This window comes from Carassius carassius, chromosome 23 (genome assembly GCF_963082965.1).
Source record: "Carassius carassius chromosome 23, fCarCar2.1, whole genome shotgun sequence".
Classification (NCBI taxonomy): Eukaryota; Metazoa; Chordata; class Actinopteri; order Cypriniformes; family Cyprinidae; genus Carassius; species Carassius carassius.
In genome coordinates, this window is record NC_081777.1 from 23,918,048 (window position 1) to 23,930,971 (window position 12,924).

Here is a 12,924-nt window from a genome sequence, read left to right on the forward strand (position 1 = left end):
ATTGACTAAATTTAAATGTTATGTGATTGTTTAAAATTTATGTAGAAATTATTAGTACTGTCTTCTGTGACAAGAATTTTAATATTTTTCCAAATGCTTATACAAGAAACCTGTTTCAGTTTTTCAACTTCAAAATGTCATGTTTTCTTTCAATGCATTACTTGCCATTTCTTTATAATTATTTCTGAAATTTACTAGCATTTTTAAATGAACATTTTTGTATTTTTTTTGTGTATATTTGTGTAAACGCTAACTTATTTCTGTATTTGAGTTAAATACTCAAAATACTTCACAAATGTTCTTCTCATCATGGAAATGTGTGAAATAATAATAGATGTTTCATAAAGAGTTTTAATAAGTATGATTTAATTACATCTGAAGAAAAATAAATATACATTAAATAAATAATATAATAAACTCTTGAATTGACAGCTGTTTTATTTACATTGTCCATCCCATAATGAAGAAGGGATTGATTTCTGAAGCACATACAGTAAATACGGGTTTAGCTAAAACAGAGCATACAATTACTATATTGCTACTTTAATACTGCAACATTGAAAACAGACACATATTCACAAAATGTAAAAACGTCTTTCCGTCGGTTTGTCTTGGGCATCAGTAATACACACTTCTCTTCAGAATGTAAGGCCGTCTTGATTTATTGGTGCGCAGTTGCCTTTTAAGTATATACGGAGATTTCCTCTTCAGTGGACTGTCACTGTTTTGGTCCAGCTCCAGATATTCTTGGTCGTCTTGAAGCTGAAATGAAAGACAAAATGTTTGAGCTGTTCCCACCAATGCCACTCAGATTATTACAGGGCTGACTGTAATGGACACAGCAACTGGGTGGACAATGCTGTCAGTCAACTGCCATTTCGTGACTGATGCTTACTACATCGCCCGGCTCTTTCTAATCATTGCTCCTCAGAGCTGCACTGAAGTGTGCTTGAATAAGATGTATAACTGATGGAGTCTACTTCTCAAAATGATAGGGCCACACTTTAAAGGCAAGGGCAATTTTTGTGAATTTTAATGATCTGTGAGGTAACCCATGAACTGGAGATTTACCAAAATCCCCAGTTAATTTTGAAGAAAGGAAATTCACCCATTTGTTTCATATTTATTTATTTAAAAAAAAAATTATATACATATACATAGAGAGAGAGATATATATAGTGAGATATTGCTTTAGTTAACTATATATATAGATATTTATCTCTCTCTCTCTCTCTCTCTCTCTCTCTCTCTATATATATATATATATATATATATATATATATATATATATATATATATATATATATATATATGTATTTATGCATGTATATATAATATTGTCCCATATACTAAAATAACACTGCCTGAAATTTGTGCTATAGTGCTATTGAATAAAAATCAGCAGTTAAATGACAAGAATTAGAATGTCCATAAACCATTTGGCCTCTCTATGTAAGCAATCTTTTTTGGCTTGTGTTGTGATGAATTTGGCAGCATTACTTTTGAATATGCTATTTCTTCCAAATGTTAAATTTTTTGCTGCTTTTTTTACATAAATCTGCATTAATTATGTATGAACCACCCTATATATTTAAATATAAAAAATCAGTCCTAATAAACTGTTAGGTGACTGAAACTGACTGTTAAGCAATTATTGACTTGGGTGTTAGAGCATGTCAATTGTTTATTGTCTCAATACCTATGTTTGTCAACTCTCACCTCTCTAGGCTGCAGGACCCTGCAGAGGTTCTGAAGGTCATGCATTTCCTCAAGCATTTGGGCGAGGGAACCTGAAACCCTCTGGTCATAGTCAGCCTGAACTTCTGCGTCCTCCTGCTGCTCCTCGCTGCCCCAGGCCTCCTGCCAAGACTCCCCAAGACGGTTCATTATCCTGCACCCATCCTGGAGCGGCATCTGCCACAGGGGGGCGATGTGCTTGCTCTGCTTTACCTGCAGGTAGGGTGAGAGTGCAAAAATGTTTACTTTCAATGACTCACTCTCACTCTCAGCTTTATTTCATCTGATAAAAAAGTCACGCTGTCTCCAGTCATTACTCTATCTTCAGTCCACTTACAGGGTGCCAATACTGGATAAGCACATTCTGAGTTTTCTCTAGTGTTTTATTGGCCTTCACAGGATGAGTCTAACAAGATCAAGGCCTGGTGTGATATCTGGAAATCTGTTTTCAACCTGCTGGCTGTAGGTTTGTCTATGACTTATATTACACTATTCTTAAATAACACAATCACCTTTGAGTCCATATGTTTGATATTAAAAATAAGTGTAAATGAGTAATTCAAACATATCAAAATGAAAGGTTTTTTTTCTCTTATTAAATAACAGAGGAAAATGTCACCTGCATAAGACCTGCAGCTGTCTGACATTAAAGTAACTATTTCGCTACATTTAATTGGCCAGCTCTCATTTTAAAAGCATTAACCTTAAAGAAATCATATTTAATGTCGGTATTTAAAGTCATAATTTTTAATTAACTCCGTAGTAGAGAGGATGTCTGTACAGAAAGTCACAAAAGCCAGAAATTGTGGTCCGGGTTAAAAAAAAAATCAAAAGAAAATTACAAACACTGTGATGCTACACAATTCTCTATTGATAATGGATAACAGCCAGATGTACTGACGATAGATGGATAATGGATGTTAATGCAGTGCAGAATATTGCTCAATGAATGAAGGCAGCTGAGCGTCATTTCAGGCAATGACACATCATTTGGTCCACCAATAGAGCGTAAAAGCTTTAACCATTTTGCTTTTTGAGTACACTGCTTCTGATTTGCTGCCTGATTGGAAGCATATCTTTTTTAATCAGCAGTTTACAAAAATATGTAATTTTGTATTACATTTAACATCAGTTAGCATCTACATTTCTGGACAGCCGTACAACAGGTGGACTACTGAAGGCAACAGAATTGTTGAATGATTGGAGCACAAACCTAATTTTACTATAAATCCCTGTGCTATTCTGGTTTCACTGTCAAAGTGCCTCTCCGAAAGCCTTAGCATACAGAATTAATGTTTTTGATTGTAAAGTTAGCTGGCAAAGAATATTCCTTATTTTAATAAATCGTTCTTCCCCTCTAACATGCTGTATTCTCAAAAACAGAAACCATGAAATAACCATGAGTTTGATTTAAAATTCAGCTGCCCCACAGTCAAAGGGCATATCTATATTAAGGCTCCTTACAGTATTGCCTCTGTTGGTTTGCACTCAACAGTTGTTTTAAAAGCAAGAATGTACCTTTGAAGTGAGAAGACTTCTCAGTACCTCTTCCTCTATTGCCCTTTTCCCCTGGTCTATATCTGTACAGAGGGAGAAAACACACAATGGTGACATGTTTTAAGGGTAGGACTGAGCATATACACATCAAAGTACAGAGAAACCAGATGAGTTTCTTGTCTGCAGCAGTGAGTCTGTTTCAATTCAATAAGATCTGAAGAAAATGTGAAGTGGGTCTGTATTTCATATTATTCATATATTCCAAGATACTGTAGGTAGAACCATAAGATACATTACTTGCCCAGCATCATGTTTAAATGTATATGGTTAAAATGTCTATAAGACATTTAGAGCATTAAGTGAGTGTAAATTGTAATCCTGCCCATATACTGTATAAAAACAGAAAATTGTTCGCCAACAAATGTGACCAAAATCAAAGGACATCCATCAAATTATACATTTTATATATGATTCCATTAATTTAAGGTATTTTGAAGTTTTATCTTAATTCAGTTGCTAGTAAAATTATCTTGATATTTTACTGATTGTTTTACTATCAGTTAGATCAAGATATAGCAGATCATTATCAAAGTCAAAGTAAAAAAAAAGTCAAGTCAAAGTCTGATTTAGTGTCAATTCTTCCACATGTACAGCACATACATACAGAGAACTGAAATTGTGTTACTCTCTTGGTGCATACAGATAACAGTAGAGCATAAAAATACAGATAGATACAGATTAAATATAAAATACAACTATACAAAAAATGGCATGTTAAAAAATAATATGTCAATATTAGCTATCAAAAATCATCAACATAAAATGTTTACATTTCTTGGTCATTTTGAATGTTAATTAAAATAAGCTTTTTTTAGAGAGAGAAGTCAAATCAGTCTGTATAAATTGATAAGTGTGCCTACCTGAACACAGACCATTACACAATAAAAATAGGAGGATAACAGAGGTCAGCTGCATCTGCATTTTCTTAGTAGTCCCACAGTTTCTGCACATTCAAGCTGGGCCCAAGTCCATAGGGTTAAAGGTCATAAAATGGTGTGAAAACAGATGGAAGAATATAGGAATGAGTTGTAAGAGCGTTAACAGAGACAGAGAAAGAATATCAGTGCGTCCTGCAGAAGTCACAATGCTGGCTTCTTGGTTTCTTATCCAACCTGTTCGCTGTGTCTTCTCTTGGCTTTCTCAGGAGTGAAGTGAGGAATGGCAGGCTCCATTCCACCCGGTATATAAGAGCCTCTATGATGTCAGAGGAGCGCACTATCGTTCCTACCCCTCCCGTATTCATCTCCATATCTCTCTCTCTCCTTTTGTCCCTCCATGCCCCCTTGTCCTGTGTCGCGATGACATCAGCAAACACCTCAGAAACCACTTTGATTGTTGACGTCAAAACTTTCATAATGCTCATTTGATGCTCCTCTCTTCATTCAGGTGGAGGAAGGGGGAGTGAAGAAGTGAATTTGTGATTAGTTCGTAGAGATGATGTACAATGCCTTCATCTGAAATTATTGATATTGACGGTCTTCAAGAATTACACATCAACCCAATAATAACTTATTGTAATTATTTCCATTGTTATAGGTTGCTCATCCTGTGCTGAGATAAAATGTAAACTGTTTTGAGAATACAGTGTGTGAAGTTTGTAATGAAATGGTATTTTCTTTTTGCTTTCAAAAACATACATTCTGTCCACATGATAGCCAATGTCAAGGTTAAAGGAATATGATGCATTATAATTCATCATTATACAGAATTAAAGACACTGTCAGTTTAACCAATCACTAACACACGACCACCAACCACCAACCAGTTGTGTTAGATTCTGTGTAAAATTATGTTAGATTCTGTGTAAAATTATGAAAGAATTTGGCTACAGGAAAAATAGTAGGCCTATCCTGTTTGTAGAGTGTAAAAAAATATAGCATGAATTTGATGACACCAAATTTCATGCAATGTAATTGATTATATTTGAAAAAAAACGTTTAAAATGAAAAGAGAGTGTGGCATTGTCTAAATAAATAAAAATAAAGAAAATCCAAATTTGTGTAGAATATGTTACAGCCCATTAGATAAGCGGGTTAGGTTGTAACAACGCTCTTTAACAGTTTGTAGTTCATTTAAACCGTGTGCTTATTTTTGACTTCTAACTGGTTCGAATTGTTGCAGGTAAATATGTGAATATTAAATTAGAGACATAGCGTTAGCTGGAGAGAAAAAAACAGTGAAACAAAATGTGTAACAACACTCTCCATTCTCGAAAACAGGGCAGAGACGCTATCACAATCATCAGCTTCACAGTTATCCAACAGGCGAGTTTTGTCGCCTCCCTCCGTGTGAAGTGGGCCGGCCCTGCTTGAAACTACTCTTACTTTGAAGTTCGCAAGTTATTCAACTTTTTCCACGATCAGCACTTCAGTGGCTCTTTCTTGATTAGGTTTATGCGCCCCGTTCTGTCACAAGATGTCTTGGATCTGACCTGTGATCACACTGACGCGCGATGGCTCCTTTCGGGAAAAACTTTCTGAAGGCGCGTTTGAAGAACAGGTATGATTCACACCATCCATTTCATTTTTAAGATTGCGCAGTCTTACCGCAGACATTTGATGGGATAAATAAATATATATTTATTTGAAAGGTCGAAATACGCGTAAATACTTTTTCTTCTCAGAATCGGTCGAAATAAAACGCTTAGTTATTGTTATGCGCTGTAAACCCTCGTCACTGTAACAACAGCAAAGTGTTTCGCTGCATGGTCGCAGAGAGTCGAGTTACACTTAATGCTGTCGTTCTGCTTGCACTGGTGCCTCTCTTGGATGCTGGTAGCTAGCAGTAAGTAACGCAAAGTGAGTGTCTCCAAAGTGAGTCATTTTTCCTAAATAATAATTCCTGCATGACGACGGATGCGCGTGACGGTGCGTGCTGAGGCTGAATGGTGTTCTGTTGTATATTTGACCTGTTTAGTTTGTTTAGTTTTTAGATTACTATTATTATTATAAAAGTTAGTACTTATATCAGTTATTATTTTTGTCCTAACGTAGCCTACTCGTTTAGCGCATGATGGAGAATGTAATTTTTAAGACTTTAAGATTGTGTGTGTGAACTATAGCCTAATGAATAGATGTCCTTATTAAGCCTTGAACCCTCCATCGAACGAGGTCTAAAAAAAGTTTTAAAAGTCCGTTCTTTTTAATTGCAAGCATGTACTTCAAGCAGTAAAATAACAGGCAGTAAATGTGTAAACTAAACTAAACAAATTTGCGTAAGCAGGTAACCATGGCTACCGTAATTGCACGTTCTGTGTCAGTATCGACGGGAAGGTACAGAACGAAACATAAGTCGGACTATATTGTCATTATTTCTCGCAGTGTTAGAGGTGTACACATAATAAATATTACGACAAAAACCTTTTTTTTAGAAGATATTCGCTATAAAATATTGTAGAAAAAAATGGGTTGCGTGAGATGAACTTCATTTAAGCCTATAAATTACTGCCAAAATTATTTTTAAAAAGTGCTCAACTCTTTAAGGTTCATGTCATCAACAGCATAATTGACTTTGCAGTTTAAGTGCTTTGGTTTACTTTTGATGTTTCCACGTTGGCTTGTCTAAATGGTTAATTATGCAATAGTGTTTGTTGTGGGCTTATTAAAGAGGATTCTTTCATGGATGGCTGTGCCACAGTAGTTTGCATCAGGGTTAAGGTTTTTTTTTTTGTTTTGTTTTTTATGCATGTTCTATGCAGACCATTTATTGCACAGAAAGACGTTTTAGCTGTCTTTATCAGTCTTTTTAAGCTTGAGACTGAGAGGACATATATATAATTTTACGATTCTGTAAAATCACCTAAGCATAAGCCAACTGTAATTATCTCAAATGTTCAGAGTGAAATCTAATCAAAGGTAATCTAACTCTATGTCTGCTTTATTTAATGTGCTCTATGCAGAATATCATTTTAACTGTTGATTTATACATGCTTTAATTAATAGGCATTCTTTTTGTGAACATACATAGGTGTGTGTTCTAACAAGACAGTTTAAACTGGTGGTTATTACACTCAGCTAAACTACCCGTAATTGTATGGGTATTTAAGTGCACCAACACATAATGTCACTCTGTTTAGGCTTAAATAAGAACCTTCTAGAGCAGCATTACAATCTTTAAACTATGCTTTGCTCAAGCTATAGAGACAAATTGATCCACCTAAACATACATTGGAGATGTTTTGTTTTCTCAGCATATCAAGTAGAGTTCTCTCTGAAAATCTGTTTTTTTTTTCATCAAAAATCTTTCATGCTTTTTACATAGGCCTCAGGAAGCACACTGTTTTTATCACTGCCGCTATAATACTGTTACACCAAAAAAGAAAAAAAGAAGCCACTCAGAAACTGCTAGTAAATTCCACAATTAATTACAAAGAAAAGTAACACATTGCATTAAGTACATTTTTAAGTAGAAAGACTGAATTTGTATTTTCTTGCAATACATGCTCCATTAATCTTTTTTTTTTTATTATTATTTAATTTTTTTTACAGTATAGACAGTATGTTTCCTTTGCATTATAATGTGAACAGTTCCCTTATGAATTCATCCCTTCATTTTTGCCTCTCTCCAGTTCACATGGTGCTCACTAAAACCTCTCAGATTCCTGTTAATGAATCAGCTGACACAGGGAATAGCCATGTAATATGATTTCACATCTGCTCTTAATTTAAATGGTCACAAATTTTACATCTGCCACATAAAGATTTATTATCTAATCAATATCTACAACTTTGAGTACATGTATTAATAAAAAGATAATAAAAATTGGTAATGAGATATAGCACTGAATGATCCACACATATTTGTTAAATCAATGTTTAATTTCCCAAGCATAATTTTGTACAGCCTAATAAACCTTGATAGACTGAGTTCAGGAGATTATGTTCCTTGTCCAGTCACTGTGTTGAGTCTGTAGAAGGATACAGCGTGTTCTCTGAAATACAAGGCTCGAGTATCACACATGTGTTTGTGTTTGCTCTGTGAGTTGAGTTGAGAAGCAGGGTGTTCTGTTCTTTTCACCTTCAGTGGTTCTCTGACACCATGTCTTTGGTGTTGTGATTATTAGGGCACAACAGACACATCTAATCTACATTTCAAACCAGGCTAGTACATGTTTGTTTCTCCATTTGTTTGCAATATATCCACGAAATGGAATTTAAAATGTTCCATTGCTTCACAATACATGAACTTGGTGGCAGGATGTATGTAACAGGATGCTACTGGTCACCAATCATTCCCACAAGACAAACACAGGTGCTTCCATCCCTCCTCATTTGTTTCCTGTACTCATGACAAGTTTGGAAAAGACTAAATAAAATAGACCATGAAAACAATATTGAATTCCCAGTGTTGACAACAAACTCTAAAAATGAATCAAAATTGTATAGCAAGCCAAGGAAGCACATTGTAAAGCTGAGTGTGAAGGCTTGTATTGAGCCTATCCTCCAACAAAAAACGACCATATAGGTCATTTGTGCAAGCATTTATTACGACCTATATTTACGTTTTAAAGTTAAGCACCCTCTAGCGGGCGTAAAAATAATGACAGTATCGCGTTGCGTCTGTCGTCATGAATTGACGTATAACGTCATTACCAATCAAAACGCACGTTTATTTAAATGCAATGTGTGGCGTTTTACACCAATCTCACAGTATTTCCTACATATTTTACTAGGTGGTTTATTCGTTCGAATGACCACAACTAACCCCACCCCTAAACCTAACCCTCACAGAAATCATGCTAAATTATGATTTATTGAGCATATACATTTTCGTGCACGTCCATTCCCTGGGATCGAACCCATGATAGCATGATTACATATCAAGGTATAACACAATAATCTACTAACTGAGCTACAAGAAACACAAACCAGAGGGCAAATAAAAGAGTACTAAACATTAATATGAAAACGACCTTTTGCCGATAGGGGCGCAATTGTAGTATACGCTCTGATGGGTCGTATTTCAGGGATTTGGACAAACGACCTATACAAGCGTATTGGTTGGAGGACAGGTTGCTTGTATTGTATTGTAGCATATTGTCTGTTTCAGTGTAATGTGTCTGACATATGTGGACAAGCTACTCTATACTTTTACTTGCTTATTATGTAAATGCTAAGGTTGTACAGTTCTGTTATGATGTCATGATGATGTCATGCGGAATTACTAGCACAGGTGTGAATGTGGGATTAACTGTTAAAAATAGCATTGTATACACTACATTACGTTTTGTCATGCAACATTTAGCAAATATCAAATGTGCATTTAGTTTGTATACTTTTCAGTCTAAGCTAAAGGCCTGTATCCCTACAGAATACAGTATATTTGAGGATGTTTTTTCTTCCCATGCACCAACAGTGTATTTGGTGGTCTGCAATGTAAATAGCTCAACTATTTACTTTTGTGTAGGGTAGCAGCAGGGTCTTCTAAATATTAACTAACCACCTGCATTCTTGCATATTTATTGCATTCTTCTGAGGTCATTCATTGACAAAATACACCACTTATATTTTTTGTCACCTTTTAAAAAACATCAGCAATCAAACTATGTTTATTTATTGTTGAGAAATAAACATTACATTTTACATTCAAATTTGCTTTTTGCTTTTAATAGTTTTTAATTACCCTCTACAGTTCTGAACTAAGAGAGATAATTAGTCATAACCTGGTGTTATGACCTGAACAGAGTGAAAAATTATGAAACAATCATTTCAGATAATTGAGGCTATGATACACTTGTCATGAAGCCTTCTGCTCATCTGAATAATCTCAGCCATTTAGTGTGGCATTTAAAATCTGAGCTATGGATGTGAATCCATCATCAGGTGCCAAGTACAGTTATAACTGTAAAATGACTCTTGAATCATTTACAGCTGGTGAGCTTTATGTATTTCACCTCATTCCAGATTGTATGTAGTAATGAAGAAACAACCCACTCCAGTCTGTCATTATAGGGTGTTTTTAGGCATGAGTGGAATCACTATACTCTTACACTCCAATGTTACAGTATTGCTTTTATACTAGCAACTCCCATATGATAAAACACTAGTGTGTAACAAATTCTTTATGAACAATATGCCTAGTTTATTTAGTTTGTTACTGTTTTGTAATACTTGATTATTTGACTTTATTGTATAAAATGACCATATTCGTAGTCCTTTTAAGGGATAATAAACTTGTGATTGTTGTGATTTATAATACACACTTGTTATATTTCTTTACCAGGTCTAAGCCTGTAGAGGAAACACCAGGCAAGGAAATCCAGGTGCTTGTGTGTCGAGAAGAAAGAGTAGTCTGTGGCGTGACCAAGCACACAACTTGCGCAGATGTAGTCAAGGCTTTATTGGAGGACCACCAGACTTTACCAGAGAGTAAGAGGCTATTACATGGGGAACCTAAAGACTTCTGCATCCTGGAACAGTGGAAGGGCTTTGAGAGAGCACTGCCACCTCTCACTCGAATTCTTCGGCTATGGAATGCTTGGGGTGATGAGAGACCTTTCATACAGTTTGTCCTCATGAAGGTCAGTGATTTTGTGCCATCATCCAAAGGAGCCAAAAGAGCCTCAAAGTCTAGGGGAGCAAAGTCCAAAAGATGGGAGCAAGGACCTGCACAGTACACCAAGACTGTATCTGCGGAGAAGCAGAAGCGCATGGTGAAGAAGGCCTTCCGCAAATTGGAGAAGATCCAGAAAGCAGAGACATCAGAGGGATCAGAAGAGATCAGTAAGCTGGTGCAGTTGATCATCTCACAGGATCAGACCATCCGGCAGCAGATTCACCAAATGCATGAGATAGACTTGGAGATTGAACATGCAGAGAAAGAACTGAGGAACAGCCCCACACCTCGCTCCAGCATCACAGAAAGTGATGGCGGCCAGTCGTTGTCCCAATATGACAGTCAGCTTCAGGAGTACCTGCACACCAGTGATGGACTCGACCAACTAGAACTACATGTTTGCAGGCACCAAGAACTCATTGATCAGCTCTCTCGAGATATTGACTTGGAGCTGAGGAACTGGACTTCAGATTTAAAGGACTTGAAAGGAGCAGCAGCAGCAAGTCCAGAACTAGAGCTAGAAGCGAACCTCTCATTGTCCACCTCAGATCTCTTAGAGCTGGAAAGCTTATGCAGTGATCTTGAGTCAAGCATGAGAGCTGGCCTTTCCCTTTATGCCCAAACTCAGGAAATCGAGAAGGAACTACAGCGGAACAAAACAGACCTGCAGTCCCAGAACCAAGAATACCAGTATCTGGTTGCTCAACTCAATGCACTTGAGCTGGGGGCCTGTCCGGACCAGCCTAACACTGTATCTCTGAAGACCCAGATCAGGGCCACTGTCTCTCAGCAGACAGTAGGCAAGGTCAGGCTGAAAGGCTCTCCTACAGATGCGACAGACACGGACTCAGACACTGGTATAAGCTCTACTCACAGTCAGGACTCGCTGTCTCCCTGTGTGGACAGATCACCTCCACTGGACACTGACGTTTAAGTTCAGGATTAACTAATTGTGTTTTTAAGACTTATTTAATGACCCCCAACTAAGAAACACACTTTCTACCCAAAAAATCTGTCATCATTTACTTAGCATTATGTCATTCCAAACAGAAGTTAACCATTGATTTCCACTGAAAGTGACATGGCATGCAGCCAAGTATGGTGACCCATACTCAGAATTCATGCTCTGCATTTAACCTATCCAAAGTGCACACACACAGCAGTGAACACACACCCGGAGCAGTGTGCAGCCATTATGCTGCGGCACCCAGGGAGCAATTGAGGGTTCAGTGCCTTGCTCAAAGGCACCTCAGTCATGGTATTGGTGGCCCGAGACTTGAACCCACAACCTTAAGGTTAGGAGTCAAATGCTCTAACCATTAGGCCACGACTTCCCCACCGTATGGACAAAACACATTGAGACATTTCTCAAAATATCTTCATAGAAGAAAGAAAGACGTATGGTTTTGGAACAATATGAGGAGGCAGTAAATTATGGCAATTTTATTTATTTTTATGGTTGAACTACCCCTTTAAATTAATTTGTGTGGTTGCAGTTATACTATATAGATATTGATGCATAAATGAACTGTGTGAGTTTATGATTATCATCTTTAGTTTTTTTCTCTTTATTAGAATTCATATGCATGTAAATTATGTAAAATAACTTTTAAAAACTTTGTCAATAAGCTGAAAAAATATTTCATTAATTTTTAAAATTACCCCTCTGATATTGTTTATTTTAAATCCTGCTGATATTTATTAAGCCCATATTTTACACAATTTGAAATATTTTTGTTCACCTAAATACAAAGTTTAGTTTATATATATTATAAGTATAGTTTTTTTTTAAATGAATTCAAATATTTTAATGTAATCTGTAAATATCAATAGCACTATACAATGTTTATAACTATATGAACAAGGTATGAAAGAACATCAATTGTTTTACATTAAAACAAACTATGGACTTTTTATATAAGCTTTACTTTTTTTTACCTGTTTCTGTTTTAAAATGTACAGTATGAACAGGTGACTGCACAAATTACTAAATACAGAGATACATTTTAACACATGTGCATAAATTATATTTTTCTTTAAAATGTTTTGAACTAAATTCAAATTCATTTGCAGCTT

The 12,924-nt window shown here is 36.1% G+C and overlaps 2 protein-coding genes across 2 annotated transcripts; one reads left to right on the top strand and one right to left on the bottom strand.

Annotated features, from left to right (window-relative positions):
* Positions 1–420: 420 nt before the first annotated feature.
* nts (neurotensin) lies at positions 421–4,697 on the bottom strand. The gene is made up of 5 exons (XM_059507170.1): positions 4,407–4,697; positions 4,155–4,250; positions 3,256–3,317; positions 1,720–1,950; positions 421–762 (listed from the first exon to the last, which is right to left on the bottom strand). The coding sequence occupies exons 2-5, from the start codon at positions 4,243–4,245 to the stop codon at positions 619–621; spliced, it is 528 nt and encodes a 175-aa protein (XP_059363153.1). The 5' UTR covers positions 4,246–4,250; positions 4,407–4,697; the 3' UTR covers positions 421–618.
* An 814-nt stretch (positions 4,698–5,511) lies between these two features.
* rassf9 (Ras association domain family member 9) lies at positions 5,512–12,612 on the top strand. The gene is made up of 2 exons (XM_059506648.1): positions 5,512–5,793; positions 10,516–12,612. The coding sequence occupies exons 1-2, from the start codon at positions 5,747–5,749 to the stop codon at positions 11,780–11,782; spliced, it is 1,314 nt and encodes a 437-aa protein (XP_059362631.1). The 5' UTR covers positions 5,512–5,746; the 3' UTR covers positions 11,783–12,612.
* The last annotated feature ends 312 nt before the right edge of the window (positions 12,613–12,924 follow it).